Below are 27,372 nucleotides of genomic sequence, written 5' to 3'. Positions count from 1 at the left end.
TCAGTTGAGTGGGCCGGGCGCGGGGGTCGGGGGTTGGGGTTGGGGTTGGGGTTGGGGTGGGGTCTTTTGGTTCAGCGCCCTCCCGCTTTACGTCAGCCGCTATCTCACATTTTCTATATGGTTTCAAGCTGTCTATACTCTTTCCTGATCCTAAAGCAGACAGCCTTGGAGTTCGGCTAGTCAAGAAAATCAAGTGGTTGAGCCATGAAGCCCCTTGGTTTTCCTTGCTGAACCCTATCTTCAAGCTCTAGATCCCAGTTCCTCCTATTCCTTTTTCTCAGGGACTTCATTACGTCTTCCCACCCCTCCCCCCACCGCACCCCCCTATTTCCTGCATCTCAGCCAGGCTGAACCACCCCTGTGCTACTGGGTATTTTTCTCCCAGACAGCAAGCCTGTTCAGGTTCCCTGTGTGCTTGGAATAGTTTCCTCCCTCTAACCTATGTCCTGGACTTTCTTCTCATTAGAATAGTCTATACTAGGTCCACTTCACTGTGCTCCCTTTACCGCTCAACCTGCTGCACTTTGGTTTTCACCCTACAAAAACTTGAGTGAAAAATCTCTGATAAGGTCACCAGTAGTCACTATCTCACTACAAAAGCAAGTGGATACTTTGATAGTTTTTATATGATTTTTTTTTTCAGTAGGCTTTGATTCCGGAGAAGGTAATGGCATCCCACTCCAGTACTCTTGCCTGGAAAATCCCATGGACGGAAAAGCCTGGTAGGCTACAGTCCATGGGGTCGCGAAGAGTCGGACACGACTGAGCGACCTCACTTTCACTTTTCACTTTCATGCAGTGGAGAAGGAAATGGCAACCCACTCCAGTGTTCTTGCCTGGAGAGTCCCAGGGACAGGGGAGCCTGGTGGGCTGCTGTCTCTGGGGTCGCACAGAGTTGGACACGACTGAAGCGACTTAGCAGCAGCAGCAGGCTTTGATTCTTTTGACCATTCCCTCCTTGACACTCACTCTATCCTGTCTTGCTTTCTGTGACATCAAATTTTTCTGATGCTCCTCCTGTCCTTCTGGCTTATCTTTCTGTTTCTTTCGACTGTTTGTTCTTCTCTGCCCATGGCTCCAAAGTTAGTCTTTTCCCAGTTTTGTCTTCAGACCCCTCCTCTTCATTCTGTATGTTCTCCTTGAATGAGCTTATTCACTCCTATATTGTTATTTTATTTTCTCAGGACTTCAACCCCATCAGCTGTAAAATGGGAATATAGGTAGGAGCTACCTTATAAGGTTGTAAAGATTAAAATGTTTAGAATATGTTAATTCTTATTGCAATGATTACATAATTGCTACTAATAGAAGTCATAATAGTGGTAATGGTGGGGTGATAGTTTTAACAGTCTATGCCCAGTCGCAGCCCTAGATCCTGTCTGGTTATATATATGCACGTATATGTAGAGAGAGAGTTGATTTATAATATTAGTTTCAGGTATATAACAGTGCTTCAACATTTTTATAGATTATATTCCATTTATGGTTATAAAATATTGGCTATGTTCCCTGTGCTATACAATAAATATATCCTTGTAGCTTATTTATTTTATACATAATAGTTGGTACCTCTTAATCCCCTACTCCTATCTTGCCTTTCCCCCTTCCCTCTCACCACTGGTAATCACTAGTTTGTTGTCTATATCTGTGACTCTATTTCTTTTTTGTTATATTCACTAGTTTGCCTTAGTTTTCAGATTTTTTAGATATAAATGATAATATACAGTATTTTACTTTCTCTGACTTATTTTACTAAGCATACTGCCCTCCAGGTCCACCTACGTTGTTGCAGATGACAAAATTTCATTCTTTCTTATGGCTGTGTAGTATTCCATTTGTGTATGTGTGTGTGTGTGTACCTCAGATCTTCTTTATCAGTTTGTCTGTTGATGGACACTTAGGTTGCTTCCATATCTTTCCTATTGTAAATAATTGTAGGTAATGCTGCTATGAACACTGAGGTGCGTGTGAATTTTTGAATTAGTGTTTTCATTTTCTTTGGATATATACCAAGGAATGGAATTGCTGAATCGTTTGGTAGTTCAATTTTTAGTTTTTGGAGCAACCTCCATACTATTTTCCATAGTAGCTGCAGCAGCAATTTACATTCCTACTAACAGTGTACTGCGGTTCCCTTTTCTCCACATTCTCACCAATACTTGTTGTTTTTGGCCTTTTTGACAAAGGCCATTCGGACAGGTGTGAGGTGGTAGCTCATTGTTTTGATTTACATTTCTCTGATGATGAGCACTGTTGAGCATCCTTTCATGGGTCTGTTGGCCACCTATATATCTTCTCTGGAGAAACTATTTAGGTCTTCTGCCTATTTTTTGAATGGGTTGTTTTTTGCTGTTGAGTTATATGAGCTATTTATATATTTTGGATATTAACCCCTATTGATCATATCATTTGCAAATATTTTCTCCCATTCAGTAGCCTGTCTTTTCATTTTGTCAGTGATTTCCTTTGCTGTACAAAAGTTTTTAAGTTTAATTAGGTCCCATTTGGAGAAGGCAATGGCACCCCACTCCAGTATTCTTGCCTGGAAAATCCCATGGATGGAGGAGCCTGGTAGGCTGCAGTCCATGGGGTCATGAAGAGTCAGACACGACTGAGCCACTTCTCTTTCACTTTTCACTTTCATGCATTGGAGAAGGAAATGGCAACCCACTCCAGTGTTCTTGCCTGGAGAATCCCAGGGACGGGGGAGCCTGGTGGGCTGCCGCCTGTGGGGTCACACAGAGTCCCATTTATTTACTAGCTAGAGCTAGTGCCAGCCTGCTGGTAGGTAAAGCCAGGTCCTGGGATCTCTCTACAGGGCCTTGCAGGGGGGGAGGGGGGTCCCAGAATTGGTTCCTGACACAGCTGGCAGCAAGACCCAGTGTCTTGAAGCTTATATTGACCTGCTTATGGGTGGGACCAGGGCCCAGTCCGTCCTAGTGCTGGTTCTGTCGTGCTGGTGATTGATCTGGGTCTGTAGCCTTCAGGCCTATGGTTTTCCTGGGGCTAGTGTTCACCTGTGGGGAGTGAGGCTTGTCTTGAGGCTAGAGGAGGCTTGCTGGTGGGCAGGGCCTGGGCCCATCTAGTACTAGGGCTGGAGCTGGCCTGCTGGTGAGTGACTTGGGTACATAGGTTGGAGGGGCTGTGATTTTCATGGAGCTAGTGGCCTCTTGCTGGGCAGGGTCTGGGATTCTGGGGCTGGTGTCTGCCCACTGTTGGGTAGACCTGTGTCCCAGGATCTCTGGCCACAGGAACCTGATGGTCCCTGATCTATTACACGTGCACTGGTGTGTTGGGCCTTCTTCTGGGCCCTCTCATGGGCAGGGCCTAGTCTAAGGGTGGCTGTGGGCTCAGAGGATCTTAAGGCAACCTGTCTGCTAGTGCATAGGGCTGTGCCCCCTCACAGTTAGTTGCTTGGCCAGTGCCCCCTCACAGTTAGTTGCTTGGCCAGAGGTATCCCAGTACTGATGCCTACAGGCTGTTGGGCATGAGTGGGGCTGGGTCCCGAGGCTAATAAGCTAGACGGAGGATTCCAAAATGGTGCTTGCCAGCACCAGCGTCCACATGGTAGAAAGAGCTCTCGGAGATGGCTGCCACCAGTGTCTGTGTCCCCAGGGTGAGATATAGTTGCCTCTTGTCTCTCCAGGAGATTCTCTAGATCAGCAGGTAGTTCTGACCAAGGCTCCTTTCAAATTAGTGCTTCTGCCCTGGGTCCTGGAGCATATAAGATTTGGGTGCACACTTTAAGAGTGGAGTCCATTTTCTCCAGTCCTCTTCATCTTTGGAAATTGAGCGCAGCTGGCCTTCAAAGCCAGACCTTCTAGGGGATCATCTTTCCCCATGCAGGACCCCTGGACTGGGGAGTCCAATGTTGGGCTCAGACCTCTCACTCCTTGGGGAGAACCTTTGCAGTTATAATTATTCTCCCTCTTGTGGGTCACCACTTGGGGGGATGAGACTTGACTATATTGGATTCCACCCTTCATACCCCTCTTGTTGTGATTTCTTATTTATATCTTTAGTTGTAGATTATCTTTTCTTGTAGGTTCTGGGCTTTTTCATTGATAGGTGTGCTGTAAATCATTGTAATTTTGATGTGCCTGTGAGAGGAGATGAGCTCAGGGTCTTTCTTCTCTGCCATCTTGGCCCAATCACACAATTTTATTTTTATAAATTTATTTTATTTTATTATTATTTTTGGCCACACTGTGCAGCATATGGGATCTTATGTGGGATCTTAGTTCTCTGACCAGAGATCAAATCCACATCACCTGCAGTGGAAGTGCACAGTCTTAACCACTGGACCGCCAGGGAAGCCTCTCTGTAATTGAGAATTCTGCTTCCATCCACCACAAGTCAAAGTATTCCCAGCCTAGACATCTCTCTTAAACGTAAGATCCATACATTTTTCTTCCCTTAACATGTAGCTATTGAACACATATAGAGTCACTTTTTGAAAGTAAAATTGAGAGATGTTATAGATTGTTTGGATGGGGGTTGTAAAGATTAAGAGGAAAAAAAGGAGACAAGGATGACCCCTAGTTTTTAAGTTTGAGCAACTGTTTCGGAGATGTGGTTTGTGATGTTTTTTAGTGACCAGACTAGAGATATCAAGCAGGCCTTCTGGGATATACAGGTTTGGTACTTAACAACCAAGGACTTGAATGAGATCTCCTAGGGAGAGAGGAGAACAGAAAATAGAGGACTGAGTCTCAGGGCACTCCAATTTATAAATACACAGTTATAGAATAGTCAGTTATTAAAAGCACAAAAATGATTCTGTGGTAATTCCTATTTAACCTTTAACACCAGGTAATTATGATGTATGCCATTTCAACCATAGAGAAATATGGAAAACTCCCCAGATCATTTTGCATAGCCATTATCATATAAATTCTGATGACAAAAATATAGTACCAAAAAGAATACTATTGACCCATCTCATTTATAAATATAGCTGCAAAGAGATTGGACCAACATTTATATGTTACTTTTGGTTCATATCCAAGAATAATTCCTTGTTGTGAGATTCTTGTATTATATATGAAGGAGTATAATAACTCTTAAAAGTGTATTAAAGATGCATATTGTAAGTTAAAGATATATATTCCACACTATAGAAAAAGATGGGCAGCTCCCCAGTTCATTTTGTGAAGTTGATAAAGCTAATAGCCAATCAGAAAAATAGTGTGCAAGTTAATATTGTATAAATATACTGCTGCTAAGTTGCTTCAGTCATGTCCGACTCTGTGCGACCCCATAGATGGCAGCCCACCAGGCTCCGCCGTCCCTGGGATTCTCCAGGCAAGAACACTGGAGTGGGTTGCCATTTCCTTCTCCAATGCATGAAAGTGAAAAGGGAAAGTGAAGTCACTGAGTCGTGTCCAACTCTCAGCGACTCCATGGACTACAGCCTACCAGGCTCCTCCGTCCATGGGATTTTTCAGGCAAGTGTACTGGAGTGGGGTGCTATAAATACACTGACCCATCTGCAAAAATTCTACATATCTGAAAATGGACAGTATCAACATTCCTAGGACAGCAAACCCTACTTTCTTCCTTGCTAACAGAACCTCTACATTGCTTAGTCAGTGGCGTATGAACCCTGGGCAGGGTCTTGTGATTGACTTAGGGGTGGACATGTAACCCTGTGCTAGTCAGTGAGATATATCAGGAAATTTGCTGGGAGTTTCAGGGAAAGATTTTCCTTTGCGATTAGATATAGGACCAATAAAGTGAAAACCTTTTACCACGAGCCCTCATCCTTAGGATGCCAGTATGGGGTTGTGTTGTTTGCAGCTGCAGCAGTTACCTTGAGACCAGGAGGGGAGACATGGCAGACATATGTTGTGACCATCATGTAGGATGAGCCTCCGTCCCAGATTTGGTCCAGATGTCCAGACTGATGACATCACATGCACAGTAAGAGGGTTTGAAAATGTTTATTCTATTAAGGAGCTTTCTGGGGAGAACAGCCAGACCTCCTAATTTGGTCCGAAAATGGCTTGAGAGAGCAAAGAAAGACTGACTGGGGATTTTGGTTGTAGTTAGAGTTGGGACTGTGGTGACAGTTCCTGTGTGTAGGTGGGGGCTTGTGGTTTGAAACTCTTGCCATCATGAAGGGAGAAAGCACTGAGGCTTTATTCTTAGCTTTCCCTGATAAGGGGGTACAAGGGGAGAGTGAAGGTTGAGGTCTAAAAACTGTCTGCAGTCAAACATCAAAAAGCAAAGTCAGATTCTTCATGATAATTCACCCCAATGTTTGAGTGATGACAAAAGTGTACGACACTTAATTTAATTGAAGTTGATTATGGCACTCTATGGTGGCCTGAGGGCTTCCCAGGTGGCTCAGCAGTAAAGAATCCATCTGCCAATCAGGAGACACGGGTTTGATCCTTGGGTAGGGAAGATCCCTTGGAAAAAGAAATGGCAAACCACTCCAGTATTCTTGTCTGGGAAATCCCATGGACAGAGGAGCCAGGAGGCATGAGAGAAGGTTGCTAAAGCTTCTATTTGTGAAAGGAGTCTAGCCGGAGGGCACTAATGAGAGTGGCTGTTGTATTGCAATTTTGACAGAATCTAGAGCCTTTGTTGGAAGGGGCTCCATTCAAGGTGGGCTGATTTGCAAATAATTGCATAAATGGGCTAAAGGAAAAATTGTAAATAAGGAGTATGTAACCGCCAGAACCCAAAAGGCCTAAAAGATACTGGGCTTGTTTTAACACTGTGGAAGTTGAGAATTCATAACTATTTCTTGACAGTGTCAGGTATGGAGGGGTCCTCTGTTTACCAAATAATTTTCAGGAATTTACAGAGGTAGTGGGGTCTTGCACTGTTTGTGAGGCAATGGCCTAGCCCCCTTTTTGAGCTCCCTATGTGATTGTGTTCATCCTGAATCAATGTACCTAGTGAATAGCCTCAGAGAAGGCAATGGCACCCCACTCCAGTACTCTTGCCTGGAAAATCCATGGACGGAGGAGCCTGGTAGGCTGCAGTCCATGGGGTCATGAAGAGTCGGACACGACTGAGCCACTTCTCTTTCACTTTTCACTTTCATGCATTGGAGAAGGAAATGGCAACCCACTCCAGTGTTCTTGCCTGGAGAATCCCAGGGACAGAGGAGCCTAGTGGCCTGCCATCTGTGGGGTCGCACAGAGTCGGACACGACTGAAGCAACTTAGCAGCAGCAGCAGCAGCAGTGAATAGCCTCAGAGGAGGATGTCAGGAGTATAAAGCCATATCTGTTTGCAAAGATTGTGTGCAATGGCAAGACTGTTAATGTGCTCCATAGATAACCAGGTAAAGGTGTATCATGTACCTTAGGAGGTGAAGGCAAACTACAGTTGAGAGACTTTTGAAATAGAGACTGAACAGAATGTATTAGTCAAATCTGTTACAGAAAAATATCTACCATTTGCTTGGACAGAGTCAGTAGTTTCAATAATTTTGAGTATGGAAACCTTAATGGGTGTGACCACAGCACTGAGGCTACAACAATCTACTGTGGGGCATCATTCATTCTTTTTTCACTTGAAAGCCTTTAATAATTAATACTAAAAGTTATACATTTTTCTTTACTCACTTAAGACTTATATAACATATTCTTTTCCGTTGGTGGATAATTGCTTCATAGTGTTGTGTTGGTCTCTGCCATACATCAACGTGAACCAGTCTTAATTATTGTTGTTGTTTGCTGGCTAAGTCATGTCTGACTCTTTGCAATCTCTTGGACTGCAGCACGCCAGGCTTCCCTGTCCTTGACTATCACCTGGAGTTTGCTCAAACTCATGTCCATTGAGTCGGTGATGCCATCCAAGCATCTCATCCTCTGTTGTCCCCTTCTTCTCCTGCCTTCAATCTTTCCCAGCATCAGGGTCTTTTCCAGTGAGTCAGTTCTTTGCATCAGGTGGCCAGAGTATTGGAGTTTCAGCTTCAGCATCAGTCCTTCCAATGAATATTCAGGGTTGATTTCCTTTAGGATTAATTGGTTTGCTCTTGCTGTCCAAGGAACTCTCAAGAGTCTTCTCCAGCACCATAGTTCAAAAGCATCAATTCTTTGGTGCTCAGCCTTCTTTAGGATTCAACTCTCACATCCATACATGACTACTGGAAAACCATAGCTTTTTGACTATATGGACCTTTGTCAGCAAAGTGATGTCTCTGCTTTTAAATATGCTGTCTAGGTTTGTCATAGCTTCTCTTCCATGGAACAAGCATCTTTTAATTTCGTGGCTGCAGTCACCATCTGCAGTGATTTTGGAGCCCGGAAAATAAAGTCTGTCACTGCTATCACTTTTTCCCCTTCTATTTGCCATGAAGTGATGTGACTGGATGCCATGATCTTAGGTTTTTGAATGTTGAGTTTTAAGCCAGCTTTTTCACTCTCCTCTTTCACCCTCATCAACAGGCTCTTTAGTTCCTCTTTGCTTTCTGCCATTAGAATGCTATCATCTATGTATCTGAGGTTATTGATATTTCTCCTGGCAATCTTGATTCCAGCTTGTGCTTCATCCAGCCCAGCATTCACATGATGTACTCTGCATATAGGTTAAATAAGTAGGGTGACAATATACAGCCTTGACGTACTCCTTTCCCAATTTGGAACCAGTCCATTGTTCCATGTCCCGTTCTGTTGCTTCTTGACCTGAATATAGGTATCTCAGGAGGCAGGTAAGGTGGTTTGGTATTCCCATCTCTTTAAGAATTTTCTACAGTTTGTTGTGATCCACACAGTGAAAGGCTGTAGCATAGTAAATGAGGCAGATGTTTTTCTGGAACTCTATTGCTTTTTCTATGATCCAACGAATGTTGGCAATGTGATCTCTGGTTCCTTGCCTTTTCTATATCTACCTTATATATCTGGAAGTTCTTAGTTCATGTACTGTTGAAGCCTAGCTTGAAGGATTTTGAACATTACCTTGCTAGCATGTGAAATGAGAGCAGTTGTACAGTGGTTTGAACATTCTTTGGCATTGCCTTTCTTTGGAATTGAAATGAAAACTGACCTTTTCTATTCCTGTAGTCAATGTTGAGTTTTCCAAATTTGCTGATATATTTGAGAGCAGCACTTTAACAGCATCCTCTTTTAGGATTTGAAATAGCTCAGCTGGAAGGAATTCCATCACCTTCACTAGCTTTGTTCATAGTAATGCTTCCTAAGGCCCACTTGAGTTCACACTTCAGGATGTCTGGCTCTAGGTGAGTGACTGCACTGTCGTGGATATCTGGGTCATTAAGATCTTTTTTGTATAGTTCTTCTTTGTATTCTTGCCACCTCTTTTTAATCTGTTCTGCTTCTGTTAGGACCTTGCTGTTTGTGTCCTTTATTGTGCCCATCTTTGCATAAAATGTTCCCTTGGTATCTCCAGTTTTCCTGAAGAGATCTCTAATCTTACCCATTCTATTGTTTTTTGCTATTTCTTTGCATTGTTCACTTAAGAAGGCTTTCTTATCTCTCCTTGCTGTTCTTTGGAACTCTGCATTCAGTTGTGTATATCTTTCCCTTTTTCCTTTGCCTTTTGCTTCTCTTCTTTTATAATTATGACTAATTCACATTGATGTATGATTTTATATATATATATATATATATATATATATATATATATATATGGCTTCTCTGGGTCAGGAAGAGCCCCTGGAGAAGGAAGTGACAACCCATTCCAGTATTCTTGCCTGGGAAATCCCATGGACAGAGGAGCCTGGTGGGCTACAGCTCATGGGGTCACAAAGAATCAAACACGACTTAGCGACTCAACAGCATTAGTCACAGCTTAGGCTGGAATCAAGACAGATGATTCATTCTAAGACTCACAGATAGGTCTGGGCCAAGACACACAACCCAGGGTCATTCACTTTAAGGAGGGCTCTGATCCCATACTTCTAAATGCCAATTAATTATTGAAACTCCTGACTTAGTTAAATCTATAACAGAGCTCTGCAGGACTCAGCCAATGTAGCACAAAGCAGCACAACTCAAAGGGCAAGCTAGCCAGCAGGCATCAGTCAGTTAGCAAGCCAGAGCAAGCGAAGACACACCCCTGGTGGTGGTGGTCATTGTCTCAGCATTCTGCTCACAGTACTGACTGTGGACACCCTACAGCATGGACCCCCACCCCAAATTTGGTTTTGATGTCAACACTGAAATTGCTTACATAATGAGGCTTTCTGGGGCAACCAGGGCAGGCATCTCAAACTGATCTGAAATGATGTGAGAGAGGAAGGAAAGAAAGACTGGCTTGGGATATTTTCTTTCTTTTTTCTTTTCTTTTCTTAATACTGGAGTGTGTTGCCATTTCCTTCCCCAGGGGACCTTCGTGACCCAGGATCAAACCCGCAACTCCTACGTTGGCGGGCAGATTCTTTACCACTAGTGCCACCTGGGAAGCCCTGGCTGGGGACTTTTATGGTGGTCTGGGGGGTGGTGGGCTGGAGTGAAGGTTTTTGTCCATGGGTTGGGGCCTGGGGGTTTGAATCTATGGCTGGTGCCAAACAAAGGAGAACCCAGGCTTTCTTACCAACTTACCAAGATGTGAGGTACAAAGGGAAGAGGGAGGGTGAAACTTAAAAGCTGTCAGCAGTCAAACATTGAAAAAGGGATTCGACTTCATTAGAGCACACTTCTAATGGCAGTATGGAAAAGTGAGAGAGCTGGGTCCTTGATGAGTTTATTCAGCCTCTCAAAGGCCTTGGAAACACCTGCTCCAGACTTCCACTGTTGCTGAATAATTCAGTGTCTTTATGGTTAACAGGCTATTTTAAATTAGGCTTTCTGTTGCTGCTGCTGCTGCTAAGTCACTTCAGTCATGTCCGACTCTGTGCGACCCCATAGACGGCAGCCCACCAGGCTCCCCCATCCCTGGGACTCTCCAGGCAAGAACACTGGAGTGGGTTGCCATTTCCTTCTCCAATGCATGAAAGTGAAAAGTGAAAGGGAAGCCGCTCAGTCGTGTCCAACTCTCAGCGACCCCGTGGACTGCAGCCTACTAGGCTCCTCTGTCCATGGGATTTTCCAGGCAAGAGTACTGGAGTGGGGTGCCATTGCCTTCTCCAAGGCTTTCTGTTAGTTGCAGTTAATTCTGAACTGATTTAATGTTGAAAATATTGTATAATCCATTATTATCATTTTAGATATAGTCAAGGAATACAAAGGCGGTTCAGTATAAATAAACCTGTACTCGTAATTCATAACGAAATGAATTAAAGAAGAACATCATGGGTCATATTAATAATATACTTTAATTGCTTTCATAAAATCCAGTAACTATCCCTAATAAAAACACAAGGTAAAAGAGGAATAGAAAGACCTACCTAAAGGCTCCTTACTAAAAACAAACAACAAATATCATTCTGAAGAATGAAAGACTAAAAACATTTCCAAGATAACCAAGAATTACACAGGAATGCTATTATAATTATTCTTCCACATATTCTTATTCTAATCAATGCAATAAAGGAATAAAATGATTTAGTACAATAAATATTGAAAAAATCATAACTTTTTCTGCTGTGAGTGTATACCCAGGAAATCCAAGAGACACTAATAAATACTAATACAATTGATGACATCATCAAGGTTGCTGGATATATATTTATTCAGTCATTTGTTTATTTATTTTAAAATATCTATTTATTTATTTGGCTGTGCCAGGTCTTATTTGCAGCATGCAGGATCTTTACTTGTGACATGCAAATTCTTTAGTTGTACCATGTGACCTCTTAGCTGTGGCATGTGGGATCTATTTCCCCAACCAGGGATCAAACCTGGGCCCCCTGCATTGGCAGCACAGAGTCTTAGCCACAGAGAAGTCCCCAAAGTAAATATTTAAAAGTTAAATTTTCTTTGTATTAGGAACAAATGAGGATAACTAGAAATGGAGAAAATACTTCATTCACTGAAATGACTTAAATTATAAACTACTTCATAGTAGATTGGTAATCAGTTAATTCGTTTAGGTCAGCTACACTTCCCAGAATTCCTTTTCCTTTATGTTTCCAGCTAGGGTGGGACACAGGAGAGATTATTGTGGGGGACTTGGAGGACTGAAGGAAAGCAGTAGCCATTTTGTAGCTTGAACACATTGTTTTTTTCTGCTGACTGACTTCAGCGGCACAAGATAGCAACTGGGTTTGAAACTGTCCCACCTTGCCCTCAATTCTCCTTTAAGTTTTCTGAGTCCTGAGTCAGGTGTGTGAGTTTAGTTTGGTGACAGTGTCTTGGCCTCTACAGGATACACATTCCGTCAAGGTCAGAGGCAAAAAGAACTGACACAAGTTTCAGTTCATCCTTGGGAATGCCAGCTCCTGCTCGCGAGGTCCAGTTTGTTTTGGTTCTCTCCCATACTTCATATCTACATCCATCTTGCCTTCCTGACTATCTGCACTGTGGATTTCAAGTTCCAGCATCAGATGTGAAGATAGGAGCCTTCCAGAGGCTTCTTAACTAGTTCTCACAATTGTGTAAGGTAAAATCTCTATAACGAATGCCTTAAAAGCTACACACATACACTCACATGCACACTCACGTGTGCACATGTACACAAACACGCAGAGCAGTCCTACTACTTTAATTGAAGCCTGACTGAAATACTTTGAAATAAAATTTAACAAAAAAGGAGGTAGATTTTTGCTACCAGCCAAGATGGTACAGTAGAGACTGGATTTACTCTCTTATTACAAAAAGATTACTACATTTTTACAAATGGACACCAGCAATGAAATAACAGTTTTCAAGTCACTGGACATTAAGTAATGAAGGACAGTGGTCCCTGAGAAATGGGAAACAAATGAGGTGATCCCCATGTTTGCTCAGCATACTGTCTGGAGAGAGTTTCCAGGACATACCATAAGGAGAGGGAATCAGGTAGAAATGGAAAAACCCCATGAGTTGAGGAGAGGGAGTGAAGAATCTGGGGGACACTAACGTAGCCAGTATTTGCAAGACAGAGTAAGACTATATACATATATGTACATATATACATATACATATATGTGTATAACTTCAGAGACCTGCAGAGGGTCCTCTCAAGTATTGATGTGCTCACATGTGAAAAAACTACTCAAGGCTAAGGAATTAATCACAAAAAAGGATTAGAACACAAATAGACATGGAAATAGCACCTGTTCCCTTAGCCAGACTGGTAATAATCTCACAATTCATGGAACATTGGGTAGAATACTGAGGTTCTGGCCTAGGTGGTGGAGGATATTTAGACTCAAACTGAACACTGCTCTCAACCCACCTAAAATATCATAAAAGCAAGATCCTAAAGGATTTAACTGTTTCCATGTGGTAACTTAAGTGTCTCTGAGGGAAAAGCTTCGATAATTGTACGATTACAGAGACAACTAGTACTCAACAAGTTAAAATTCTCAATGTTGGTTATCTAATAAAAAATGGCTAGGCATGCAAAGAAGCAGGAAAACTTAAGTCATAATGAGATGAAAAAAAAAAAATCAACCCATCAAAAGCAGCCCCAAAACAACAGAGATGTTGGAATTAGCAGACAAGGGCATTAAAACAGTTGTTATAGCTACTAAAACTGTTACAACTATAACTCTGTATGTTCAAAAGTCATAAAGACATGTATAATATAAAAAGAGAAATAAAATCTATGAAATTGAGAACTATGCAATTTGAAATAAAAACATACTGAATGGGACTAACAGTAAATTAGACATTGAAGAAGAAAAAAATAGTAAACTTGAAAATATAGCAATGGAAATGATCCAAAATGACACACTCAGAAGAAAAAGCATCCAAAAAAATGAACAAAGCATCACTGAGCTGTGGTAAAACTGTATTTGTGTAACTGGAGTTCTCAAAGGGAGTACAGAAAATGGTTAAAAACTTTCCAAAAGTTCATGAAAGCTATGAACCCACAGATCGAAGAAGCTCAAAGAACCTCAAGCACACAAAATATTAAAGAACACTACACCAAGGCATATATGATTAAATTTGCTCATGAATGAGAGAGAAAATCTTTTTTTTTCACCCCTCTTTGCAGCTCGCAGGAAGGATCTTAGTTCCCTGACCATGGTTTCAACCGGAGTCACAACAGTGAAAGTACTGAGTTGTAACCACTGGACCACTAGGGAATTCCCTGAGAAAATCTTAAAAGCAACCAGAACAAGGCATGTTATATAAAAGGATGATAGTAAATTATATATCAGAAATTATGTAAGATGACAGAGGAGCAAAACCTTTAAAGTCTTGAAATTAAAAATGATTGTCAACCTAGAATTTTGCCCAGTGAAAATATTGTTAAAAAACAAATTTTTACTCAGTAAAAATTAAAGATCTTATTGGCTTTATTCAGTGATTCATGAATCGGACAGCATCCCATCTAGTAGAAAGGCATTTCCAGGAACTATACAAAATGAAAGATTTTTATAGGCAGAAGGGAACAGGAGCAAGGAAATTATGCTAGAAGATTCATTGTGGCAAGTTCACTCCTTTAGGGGATGGCAGGGGTCTATCAGAAAAATTGCCTCACTAGTAGTGATCAGGTAATTCCTGACTGATTGGTTTAAGATTCCATTTTTGGGAAAGCTGAAACTGTAGTTAAGTTTTGTTTGGTGATGTGAGACTTAGCATAAGTGACTCCATTTGTGACCTGTTGTCTTATTTTTAACAATATCAAGAAAGAAGGTGAAATACTTATTCAGATATACAAAAGCTGAAATAATGCATTATTAGCTGACCCATCCTGGTAAATGTTAAAGGAATTTCTTCAGGCAGAAGGAAAATGATAAGATGGAAATGTAGATTTCTACAAAGGAATAAAGAACACTAGAAATTGTTACAATAAGGAGATATACATACATATATGATTTTTTCTTATTATTTAAATCCTTAAGAGAAAATTGACTTAAAATAATATTAACAATCTAGTGTAGATAAAGCAACCCTAAAATAACAATAGAGAGCAAATGCTAATAAAACCAACAAAGGCAAAAGTGAAATAATAAACAATATGCAATTCATCAAAAATTAGGCAAAAAGAGGAAAAAAAGAATAAATGGGGCAGATACACTACTGAAGTTGTACCCCAATTAAGTCAGATATTCTCAAGAGAGTGGATTTAAAACCAAGGCCCAATTATAAGTTGCCTGCAAGAAACACACTTTAAATATAAAAACACAAATAATTTAAAAGTAAAAGAATGGATTTAGCAATAATTTCTTGGATTTGACACCAAAAAATGCAGGCATCAAATTTTTAAAAATATATAAATTGCACTATGTTAAAATTTAAAACATTTTTGCGTTAAAGGACACAATCTTTGCATTAAAAGACACATTAAAAACACAGATTGAAAAGGAATCCTCATGGAAAGGGAGAAATATTTATAAATCTGATAAGGGGTTAATATGCAGAATATATAATGAACTTCTACAACTGAATGATTTAGAAAACCTGATTTAAAATACGGGCAAAGGTAACAAGATGGTGGACTAGGAAGTTACAGGCCCTCCTTTCCCCACAGAGACACTGAGTTATACTGAGTTAACAGTAATACACAGACCAGAATACCTCTGTGAAAACTCTAGAGACCAGCTGAGAAGCTACAGCAACTAGGCCCTTATAAAACCAAGAGGGATTCCAGTGAAAGAGTAGGAAAATTCATGCACTTGGGTTACTCGTTCAGGTCACTCCCTCTGTGTAGCATAGTACAGAGTAACCAGGAGGAAAACCTCCATACCAGAGCACCTCCCCCCAGAAGGAATAAAAAAGGAACATATGTCCAACATTCTGACTTGTCTGGGACTGCCAGAGGAACTAGCTTCTGTCTTGCCTGATTCAGAACACTGATGGGACTAGCACCATGGTTTGGAAGCCACTGAGAGCAGGTTTGGGCTTCTCAGGTGGAGCTAGTGGTAAAGAACCTGCCTGCAAATGCAGGAGATATAAAAGACGTGGGTTCGATCCCTGGACTGGGAAGATCCCCGGAGGAGGCATGGCAACCCACTTAAGTATTCTTGTGCGGAGAATCACATAGACAGGGGAGCCTGGAGGCCAAAGTCCATAGGGTCGCAAAGAGTCAGACACGAATGCATGAAAATAGATTTGAAAGTCACTGAGAATAAAGACGGAGAAGGCAATGGCACCCCACTCCAGTACTCTTGCCTGGAAAATCCCATGGACGGAGGAGCCTGGTAGGCTGCAGTCCATGGGGTCACTAGGAGTCGGACACGACTGAGTGACTTCACTTTCACTTTTCACTTTCATGCATTGGAGAAGGAAATGGCAACCCATTTCTCTGGGGTCGCACAGAGTTGGACACGACTGAAGTGACTTAGCAGCAGCAGCAGAGAATAAAGAACATCGTGTTAGGACTGTAGTTCTGCAAGAAGACACCAGGGGGAGCAAGAGATCGGAAAAGGTTTGAGAGGTTTCAGAACTTTCAGCAGCGAAGCTTGGAGAACGTCTTCCCTTGCAAGAAGCTAGCACTTAAAGATTGGGAGAAGTGGTTGTTTTTCAAATGCCCAAAGCCCAGCAAAAAATTACAAGAAACAGAGAAACATGGCCCAATCAACGGAACAAAATAAAACTCTAGGCATCAACCCTAATGAAACACAGATCTATGAGCTGCCTCACACTCATTAGCATGGCTACTATCACAAAACAGAAAATAACATGATGATAAGGGCGTGGAGAAATTGGAACCTTTGTGCACTGTTGAAAGGGCTGTAAAATGATGCAACTGCTATGAAAAATTATACGGATGTTCCTTTAAAAATTAAAAATAGAACTACCATATGATCCGACAGTCCCACTTCTGGGTGTGTACCCGAAAGAATTGAAAGCAGAGTCTTGAAAGATATTTGTTTGCCCATGTTCATAGGAGCATTATCCATAATGGCCAAAAGGTAGAAACAGCCCAAATATTCATCAACATATGAATGGGTTAACAAAATGTGGAATATTCATACAATGGAATATTATTCAGCCTTTAAAGGGAGGAAATTCTGTCATATGTTACAACATGGATGAACCTTGAGGACATTATGCTAGGTGAAATAAGCCACATGAAGACAAATACTGTATAATTCCACTTATATGAGGTATCTAAATTCATAGAAACAAAGTAGGATGTTTGTTAACCAGAGGCTGGGAGGAAGGGGAAAAGAAGAATTGCTGTTTAATGGGTACAAAGTTTCAGATTTGTAAGATGAAAAATTTTGGAGATCTGTTTCACAAAAATGTGAACTCACTGAACAGTACTGGACTCCACTGAAAAATAGTTAAGATGGAAAATTTTATGTTGTATATATATATATTTTTGGCCACAGAAAATATCCTAAAGGAATAATCAGAAGTGTGCAAAGGGATTTTAGCACAAGAATGTTCACTGATCATTAATATCAAGGAAAAATAAGTAACAACCTTAGTGCACAATTTGGAATTGATTAAATTTTGATGCATTATAGATAGTACATAATGCTATTTAGCTATTAAAAGTCATGTTAAGAACAAAAAAATGATACATGATAAAGCAAGCATAATAGTAATAACAATGAAGTGTGGTGTTTATAACACACATAGAAGAAAAATGTATGATAAATAGCACAAAGATGAAATGGAAGTTAATTGTTGTAAAATTCCTATACTATACATGAATTGATATAATATGACTTGAAGGTAGAGAGTGATAAATTAAGGATTTCTACAGTGAAACCCTAAAGCAATGTCTAAAAACACACACACAAGAAATAAATGAAGCAATAAGAGCTAATAAGTCAATAAAGTAGAATCATTTTAAAAACAATGAATTCCAAAGGAAGACAGAAAAACAAGAAAGGGAGAACAATAAACAGATGGGACCAACAGAAAACAAATGGCAAGATAGTAGATTTAAATACAACCAAATTAATAATCACATAGTATATAAATGGTCTAAACAACTCAAATGGTAGAGGTTGTCAGTATAAAATATATGATAACTACATAATTAAATATATAATAATTTTTCTCATTACTGAAATCTCATTAAAAATAGTTTACTGTTTAAATAAAAATAATAACAATGTGTTGAGCAGCTTATGATATATGAATCAGTAAAATGTATGATAACAATAGCAGAAAAACCCACAGGGGAGAAGTTAAACATATGGTTCTATGGTAAGGTTTATATACAATATGTAAAGTGGTATGATATAACTTAAAGGTAGGTTATGATGTTAAAGGTATATACTCTAAACCAGTGGCTCTCAATCAGGGGTGATTTTGACCCTGGAAGACATTTTGGAATGTCTGCAGACATTTTTCGTTTCTGCAACTGAAGAGGGCACTACTGATGTATACTGGGTAGAGGCCAGGGATGCTGCCAGACATTTCAAATGCACAGGATGGCCCCTGAAATGAAGAATCACCTGGACCAAACAGTCACCAATTTTGAGATTAAGAAAACCTGCTATAAACTCTAAAGCAACCATTGAAATAGAATCTTTCTTGCAGAAGTTGACAGGCAGGTCAAAAAATTTACATGGAAATTAAAGGTATGCAGAAAAGCTAAAAAAAATTTTTTTTTTAAAAGAACAAAGTTGGAAGACTCACACTTTCTGAGTTCACAACTTGCTCCAAAGATTTTGGCAAATCTTGTATTTGATAAAGGTATATAAGCCTAACAAATGGAGAGTAGAAAGACAACCAAACTAAAAATGAGCACAGGATCTAAATAGACATCTCTCCAAAGAAAATATACAAATGGCCGATGAGCAGAAGAAAAAAAAAATGCTCTCTGTCCTTAGTCATCAGGGAAATGCAAAATACAAATCAAAACCATGATAAGGGGACTTTTCTGGTGGTTCAGTGGCTAAGACTTCAAGCTCCCAATGCAGGGGACCCGGGTTCGATTCCTGGTAAGGGAACTAGATCCCACATTCTGCAACTAAGACCCAGAGCAGCTAAATAAATATATATTAAAAAAAAACATGATAAGATGCCACTGCACTCCCAGTGGGATGGCTATAATAAGAAAAAAATAGTAAAAGTGTTGGAAAGGATATAAAGAAGTTGGAGCCCTCATACTTTGCTGGTGGGACTGTAAAATGGTGCAACTGCTTTGGAAAACAGTTGGACAGTTCCTCAAAAAGTTAAACATAAAATTACCATAGGACCCAGAAATTTCTCTTCCTCTATATATAAATGGATATATAGATAGATAAGTGATACATCGATAGATATTCTCATCCCTATTAAAAGGCACTCTCCATTCCCCTTCCTTCCAGCCCTTGGCAACCACAGATGTATTGTGTCTTTATGGATTTACCTATTCTGAATACATCATATAAATGGAATCAAACATGATCTTTTGCGTTTGGCTTTTTTAGCATAATGTTTTGAGGTTCATCCATGCTGTGGCATGGATCAGTATTTCATTCCTTTTATGCCTGAATAATATTCCACTGTATAGATATGTTATATTTTGTTTATCCGTTCATTAGTTGGTGGACATTGGGGTTATTTCCATTATATATTATTCCAACAATATTATGTAGTTTTCAGTGTGTAAGTCTTACACTTGTTTTGTTAATCATTTCCTAAATATTTTATTCTTTTTTATTCTATTATAAATGGAATTGTTTTTTAATTTCATTTTTTAATTGTTCACCACTAGTACAGAGAAAGACCATCATTTTTTTTGTGCTGATATTTTATCTTGCAATCTTAGTGAACTTATTCTCTAGCTGTCATAGTCTTTTAATAGATTCCTTGGATTTTCTATATACAAGATGATGTCATCAGTCAGAGGGTTGGAGGGGAGGGAAAGGATGTTACCCTCATCCTGTGTCTTACTTGTGAACAAATTTGTTCTGATGCAAGTCAAATACTTTTATGATTCAAGTTATTAATAACTATTTTATGAAGATTGTATCATTCTATTCTGAGAAGAAAATGTTTTATGGAAGCCCGGCTTTGAATGCAGATTTAAATTATGGAATTCTCTTTGGTAAAGACAAAGTAGAATAAATCAAGATGGTTTCTTTCTCTCTTTCCACCTTGCTTTTTTTCCAAGCCAAAGGTGTTGACAAAGTGCCAGAGTAGAGTGAAAGGACTGTCTTTGGAGACCTTAATGTTAAAATTTTGAAAAGATTTTAGTCTAAAAGTACAAGAACAACCATAAGTAGATGTAGGATTTGACAGGACACTGACAAAATGCAGTGGACAACTATTCTATCTTCCACTCGTTCACCTTTCTTTGGTAAAATCACTTCCGTTTTCCTCAGGAGGATCACCTCGCCCTGACTTTCATTCCAGGCAAGCTGAGTGGTATTGATATCATCTCAAGCTCCAGGGCTGGGCATGTGACTTAAGCCTGGCCAATTAGAAAAGTTTCTCCTTGTGGCCACAGAGGTAGGTTCAGGGATGGACACAGAATCCAATTCAAGCCAATGAGAGACTCAAAATTTTTATTTGAACTATCAGGGACCTTTTCAAAGGGAAAGCGAAAGTGATAAGTTGCTCAGTTGTGCCAGACTCTTTGCGACCCCATAGACTGTATAGCCCGCCAAGCTCCTCTGTCCATGGGATTCCCCAGGCAAGAATACTGGAGTGGGTAGCCATGCCCTTCTCCGGGAGATCTTCCCTACCCAGGGATCGAACCCAGGTCTCCCAAATTGTGGGCAGATTCTTCACCGTTTGAGCCACCAGGGAAGCCTTTTGAAGGAAAATTAGCCTTTGAGGACATAGGCCTGATAGTGCTGGCAGCCATTGTACATATCTTGATTGTGGAGCCTGAGAATGAAGCCAACGTGATGGAAAGCAGTATAGAGAGATGGAGAAAGACTGGTTCCTAATGACATAGAGTTCCAAGACTTGGCTATGCCTGAAACCAAAGTGACCAGGACCTGGACTTTTTAGTTATATGATTCAGTAAATTTCTTTTTATCCTCAAGTCTATTTGAGATTGTTTTTATTCATTAGTTTTGTGACTTACAAGCAAAAGAGTTTTAAATAACATACCAAAGGATACCAGATTAGGAAAGTATGAAGGAGGAAATTGGAAAAGGGAATGAATATTAAAGAACAGAGAAAAGAGTTTCTATCATGGGAAAGCCTGCTGCCTCTGACCCCAAAGCTGTGGAGCAGAGTATGCATGAAGACAAAATGCCCTGGTCACTGGAGTCACTTCAGTAGATGGTTCTAGCACTCTACCAGGCTCCCAGGAGTCTGTGCTCAGAATCTCAAAATCTTGGTGGCTGTGCTAGATGTTTTGTGTTTGACGTTCCAAAAGTAGTCCCCCCTCCCCTTTCCACCCTGCTTTCTTCCTTGGAAGACTGACCTGTATGGACCACACCAGAGGGCTTACTTGCCCTCTAACTTTTGGCTGGGTTTGGGCAATGAGAATTACCAGCAGGAGATCAGAAGGAGGGAGGAAGATTAAGTCAAGGTATTTATTCTCCTGTTTCCCTACCTACTAGGTCACCTTGAGAGAGCTTAGTTCTCCAGCAAGGTCACCACTTCTCTCGAGGTGGTCAGCTATACCCTACTCAGTCCTTCTGGGTTTTGGGAACCACTTCCTAACTCTGTCCCTTAGGGCCTAGGGAAGGTTAAGAGTTTGGCAGCCCACTCCAATACTCTTGCCTGGAAAATCCCATGGACGGAGGAGCCTGGTAGGCTGCAGTCCATGGGGTCGCGAAGAGTCGGACACGACTGAGCGACTTCACTTTGACTTTTCACTTTCATGCATTGGAGAAGGAAATGGCAACCCACTCCAGTATTCTTGCCTAGAGAATCCCAGGGATGGGGGAGCCTGGTGGGCTGCCGTCTATGGGGTCGCACAGAGTCGGACACGACTGAAGCGACATAGCGGCAGCAGCAGCAGGCTGGTTTATTGTGCTATTCTTTGTTGTTCCCTACATTGACACATTTATAATTAATCTCTTTGTAAATAAATCCTCTACCAATTATTCTATTTTGTCAACATGCTGTCTATTTCTTATTGGAATCCTAACTGATGCTATGGCTAATCAGGGGCCTGCAGAGAAGTATATCTTGAATACAGGGCTGTCAGACTGAGAGCCTACCACATCCTTCTTAAACCTTTTCGATCCCTCTATCAGCTTTTCTTCTTTCCTAGCCTACAACTAAAGAACTGTGTGAAGTAGGCAGGGCTGTTCTGCATTTCAACTCCATTTTCCTTGCCCTTTGCCTCCATCTATCCTAGCCCCCCTCACACCCCTCAGTACCTACACAGACACCCAAAATTATTTTCTGCCTGGATAAAATCACACTGTAAATCACACTTCTGCATGATTTGGTTAAACTGCTTTATCATGTTTGAAATTAGTAAGGAAAAAGGACTCTAACACAGAACCTAGATGGGGGAAATACACTGGGATCATAGACCTCCTCTCAGTCAAACCATATCTGCCTAGTAGACCTTAGCCCAGGGCAGCTTGCAAAGAAAGAAGGGGTTCCTACTACAGCCTAGCCTCTGAGTCAAACAAGGGAATGGAAATATTTCTGTCTTTAGCTGCAATCACCACTAGAGATTTGCTCTGGGAGACAGTCTGTGGTCAGATGTGCCCTGAAGTCACTTAACTTGCAGTTTCTCTTTGAATTTCTGTTCCTTTTCCCTGCCTCAAAGCTTCTCGTCGCATTCTTCTCCTATGCAAACAAACAGAATAATTTATACCAGAAACTCAACCTTGATGAAGAAAGGCAGTTTACTCTGACAAAATAGTCTTCCAAGAAACTGGAGCATGAGTGTTGCAAAAGGAAAAATGCTTAGAAATGGAACAACTTTTAGTTTCATTCTCCTGTGGCCGAATCACAAGAGTCGGGAAAAAAAGATGGGAGGGAGAAGAAAAAAAAGTCTTAAACTAATAGGCTGTCAGTTGTCAAGTTTTCCACCCACATGTCTGCCCAATATTCCTGTGGGGAAATCAGTGGTACAGTTTAGAAAGAGGAAATCGTACACTCCTTTTTTATTTTAATTTATTGCTGTCAACATCTCCCCAAGACAATATTAATGTTTTCTACATGAAGATTCCCAGCAAACAGATGCCTAAGAAAGGTAACGTTAGAATAATAATTTCAAGGGCTAAGAAGTAAAAAAAATCCTAAGTCTAGCATGGACAAAAATCATGAAGGCATTTGGAAGTAGTATTTCTCATTGACAATCAAGTAAAACCGAGTACAGTGCAACAGATGGTATACAAATCAAATCCTGATACAGCACCATTTAGGGGACTATTTAAATTAATCCACTGGAAGTTTCTTCAATTGTTAGAATCCAGTTTTAATAAATACAATATCCAGTTCTGTATAATAAAGCTATTTTTAAATGTCCTGGCTGACATCCCCAAGTATCCTACTTCTATTCAATATTGCCTTGAAACTGTGGAAATGATGGATTCCGTTGAATGAGAAATACTGTATGACAAAAGATTCATAATTCCTTGTCTGTTTAATAGTCAACGTATTTAACAGGATCATGTATTATGTATAATATATAGCACCAGTTGAATTCCTGTGAAATGTTAACTATTCTAACTCAAATTTGACATATGTTTTAAAATGTTTGGGACATCTATCATTCATTGATTTTTTAAAAGATGGTACTTCCTGGTAAGCAGCAGCTCAGAGTAGAAAGAGCACTGGACCTGGAGTCAGATGCAATGCGGGTTGTTTTCACTAAACGCTCTCTAAGTTCCTTTCCAGATCTACTGTTCTATTATCTGTTACTACTAAATCTTGAGACTTTGATCATTTGAGCTGATTGTTAGGAGGTTTTCAAGTTGTTATCTTCAAGTTGGTTTCTTTTTAAAGGTTAGTTTTGAAAGTCGAATTTGGTAAGGAAAGGAGTTGAGGGGAGACAATTTTGTTGTTTTTGTGTTTTCCACAAATCTGCTGTCGCATGTCTTTGAATCACTTGTTAATAGCAGTCAGCCCCCCCTTTACTGTCACTAAGAGTTGGAAAGGTGTGTGGGAAGGAGATTCCAAAGAGCAGCAGCAGTCCTTTCTGCCATAAGCCAAGAGAGAGGCGCTACCTGAGAGACCAGATTGCTGTGATATGTTTACATAAGTGGCTCAAATTCCCGTGATTAAATACCGTGGACTTTCTTAAGAGAGTTCACTTAAACAAATGTTGTTTTTGTCCTCAGATTTCCTTCTTCCCCAACCCACTTATATTTACAGCTCCACATCAGTGTCTGACAAGTAGAAATCACAAGCCTAAAATGTCCAGAATTGATCTCAACATCTTCCTCTCTAATCCTGCTTCACTCATGTATTCCCAGTCTTAATCGACAGTATCACCATCCCAGTGGTTCTTGCCAAGCTCAGAACCTCAGTGTCATTCTTGATTCCTTCTCCCTCACTGCCCATTCCCCAGTCTTGTCCCTCTGCAATGCACCCTTCACAATGTGGCTGCCAAAGTGCTCTTTCTGCAAAGGAAGTATGATCACAAAGCTTCCCTGCATAAAATGCTTTTGTTTGTTGTTGTTTAGTCACTAAGTCATGTCCGACTCTATGTGACCCCATGGACTGTAGCCCGCCAGGCTCCTCTGTCCATGGAATTTTTCAGGCAAGAATACTGGAGTGAGTTGCCATTTCCTTCTCCAGGGGATCTTCCCCACCCAGGGACTGAACCCATGTCTCCTATGTGTCTTCTGCTTAGCAGGTGGATTCTTTACCACTGAGCCACCTGGGAAGCCCGTAAAATGCTTTAATGACTCCTTTTCTCCTACTGGATAAAACTCGAAGGCCTCTTTCAGTACCTGTATGCCTTTCTAGCCCAGTCCACTGCCCCTCCCTGCCATTGCTCTGAGCCCTTTACATTCGAGTTACATGAGCTGCTCACAGTTACCCAAACATACCATGGTCTTTCATGATTGTGACTTTGCATGTAAAATTTCCTCTGCTACTTTCTCAGCTTGAGTTATTTTTCCTCATGTTCCCATAGCATTCCCACATACTAATATTAAAACTCTTGTCACACTATATTGTAGTTACTTCTTTACTTGTTTGTCTTCACTACCAAACTGTCAGTTCCCTGTTTTGGGAGAAGGTAAACACTGTAGAGGAGCTTCTGACTCTGGATATTTCCAGGTGGCCTTTAAGCTTGCTTTGGACCCTGAGACACTATACTCTTCTCTGACACTCTCTTTTTCTCCTGGTCCCAGCCCTCTTCCTAGTAGAGACAAGCAGCGGAATGGTCATATGGCCAAAGATAAGACAAAGCAGCCTGGCTGATCCACAACCTGGATAAACATCTGCCTCATACCATTTTTTTAAGAAAATGAAAAGCTGGCTAATGGGACTTGAATATAGGGTGGCCTGGCAGGAGATTTCTGTCTTACCATGTATCAGTTGGGAGACCCTGACTTCAGTCCCCAAAGGTGTAGCAGAGGGTGTGAGAGGGTGGTCAACACACCCATCCCTGAGGTCTCAAAAGAGCATCACACTGCTGGCAAACAAATAGCCCAAGAAGAATTAGGTGGTGGAGATCATCCTTGTCTTTTCCTTTGCCTGAAGCAGAGACAACCTTTCTACGGGAACATTTGCCTTTGGAAGACTACACCATAAAGCAAGGAATCTAGTAACAGTCACATCCACGTGGTAGGTGTTCTCCCCAGTTGCACTGGGCCTCACCTCCCCAAAGTAGTCATAGGGAAAGTCTATGTTCTGGTCTATCCCAGAACAACATCCAGTTATCAGTGACTTCTGTTCCAGTTGGAGATAACCTAGTTGGTGAAGCAGTATTTAGTTGCCCAGGAAAGCCTATTTCACAAGCACCCTTGGATACAGAGTTCCCTGGGCATGGTGGCCCTAGGTGTATTCTGGATTGGTCTGCTTGGTGATTCTTAGGGCAGGACCTTGCCAGGCAGGTTAACAAAAAGGGTTAGTTATCAGCCTGGTTGGGAGGAATCTCACCTCTAAAAACAACACATTTTTAGAAAACATGATGAATTTATAATCATTACAGAAATTGTCCTTCATGGCTACTGTGAATTTTATCAGATACTATGTTTACGCTACAATAAGACTTCTAGCAGCAAGTATGGATTTTAGTTTTAACTGGGGGAAAAGGAAACGAATATCATCTATTTGTCATCAGGAGAGACTACCTTTAAAAATCAAATAGTTTCCACAATGCCATTTTGTACATATGTCAAAGGCAAGGAAAAATGGTCTACTGTCTCAGGTGTCCATCTGGCTGTGTCCTGATTGAGGAAAAGAATTCAGGTGCTACCAGGGTAACATGAAATAAAACAGAAACAGAACTGGTGGGAGTGGCCCCCCGAAGTTCTTAGGTTTCTATGTTTAGAGTAAAGATTACCCTACCCACAAAACGATCATTGATGACGTCATTTATGATGCCTTTGCCCTTCAGCTGGCACTGCACAGGCACCGCTTGGTTCTTCACTACATCTGTAAAGTGCATTGCCACCAGCGGGGAGGTGTAGTTAACCTGTAGATGGAAGAACAATGAATTCCAAGTGGGGGGGAGGGGAGGGGGCATGGGGAAGGACAGCAGGATGGATGTGATTGGATGGTCAGTGCAGGATGGAATAACCTCCACAAAGGAGACTGCAAATTCCATGATGCCAAGTCACAGGTGGCTGAAGCAACTGAGATGCTCTCTCTGCCCTGGGACTGGGGGGAAATGACACGTTTCTCTCGTAAGTCAGTGTCAGTTGTCTGACTGTCCTCTGGGGAGAAGAAGTTCTAACTCAGCAGGATATGGTTTTCTGGGTATCAGACCATGAATCAAACCAGAACTAGTACTTATTAAGTCTCCAAGCTGGCGTTGAAGCCTTCACTGCCCCAAGACTCCAAGCACGAGAAAAAGGAACCCGATTATTTGGACATCATTGAGTGCAACGCTAAGTGATTAGTCTGCTCCTGGCTCTGCCACTAATTAGCTGTGTGACCTTGGGCAAGTCACTTCCTCTCTCTGAACCCTCATTTTTCTATCTGTAAACTGAAGGAATGAGGCCACACCATGTTTGAGATTCCTTCAGATTTGGCAAGGAGCGGTTGGGATAGGAATTGGTGGAGTGAACTCCTGGTCTGGGCCAGCAGCTGTTCACCCCGTTGCTATTACTACCTGCTGCTCCCTGATTCTCATTGATCCCAGCCAGCCCTGCCTCTGAGCCCTTTTTGACAGCAAAGACTAAAGGGAAGTACAGACTTACATGAGTCAGTTTGCCATAGTAAGGGTAGTAGCGGAGGTCAAAAGAAGCCGACTCTGGGTAGTAATTGATGGATCGGATGTCATTTTCGTCACCTCTCTGTAAGTAGAAGCAAGTATGTATCAGGTGCTGAGTCCCTGAGTTGGAGGCTGAGCTAAAGGGGCCTGAGGCCCAGATAGAAACACTGTGTGCATCTCAGGAAGATCAGGAAAGCAGAGTGAGGCATAG

The 27,372-nt window shown here is 41.1% G+C and overlaps 1 protein-coding gene across 7 annotated transcripts in view; it reads right to left on the bottom strand.

Annotated features, from left to right (window-relative positions):
• Positions 1 to 1,656: 1,656 nt before the first annotated feature.
• ATP1B4 (ATPase Na+/K+ transporting family member beta 4) overlaps positions 1,657 to 27,372 on the bottom strand; it is a 41,792-nt gene continuing 16,076 nt past the window's right edge. For 2 of the 7 annotated variants that reach the window (XM_015105031.4, XM_060407634.1), the window contains exons 7-9: positions 27,148 to 27,243; positions 26,294 to 26,420; positions 1,657 to 4,674 (exon numbers count right to left, since the gene is read on the bottom strand). In XM_015105031.4, the coding sequence (XP_014960517.1) occupies positions 4,646 to 4,674; positions 26,294 to 26,420; positions 27,148 to 27,243 (252 nt within the window). In that variant the 3' untranslated portion in view covers positions 1,657 to 4,645. Of the gene's footprint in view, positions 4,675 to 11,216; positions 27,244 to 27,372 lie in introns of those variants that run through there. The other 5 variants (XM_004022349.6, XM_012107348.5, XM_060407632.1 and 2 more) reach the window with 3 other exon arrangements.

Source organism: Ovis aries, chromosome X (genome assembly GCF_016772045.2).
Source record: "Ovis aries strain OAR_USU_Benz2616 breed Rambouillet chromosome X, ARS-UI_Ramb_v3.0, whole genome shotgun sequence".
Classification (NCBI taxonomy): Eukaryota; Metazoa; Chordata; class Mammalia; order Artiodactyla; family Bovidae; genus Ovis; species Ovis aries.
The sequence above is the reverse complement of the archived record's forward strand: the minus strand, read 5'-3'. Positions and strand labels throughout refer to the sequence as shown.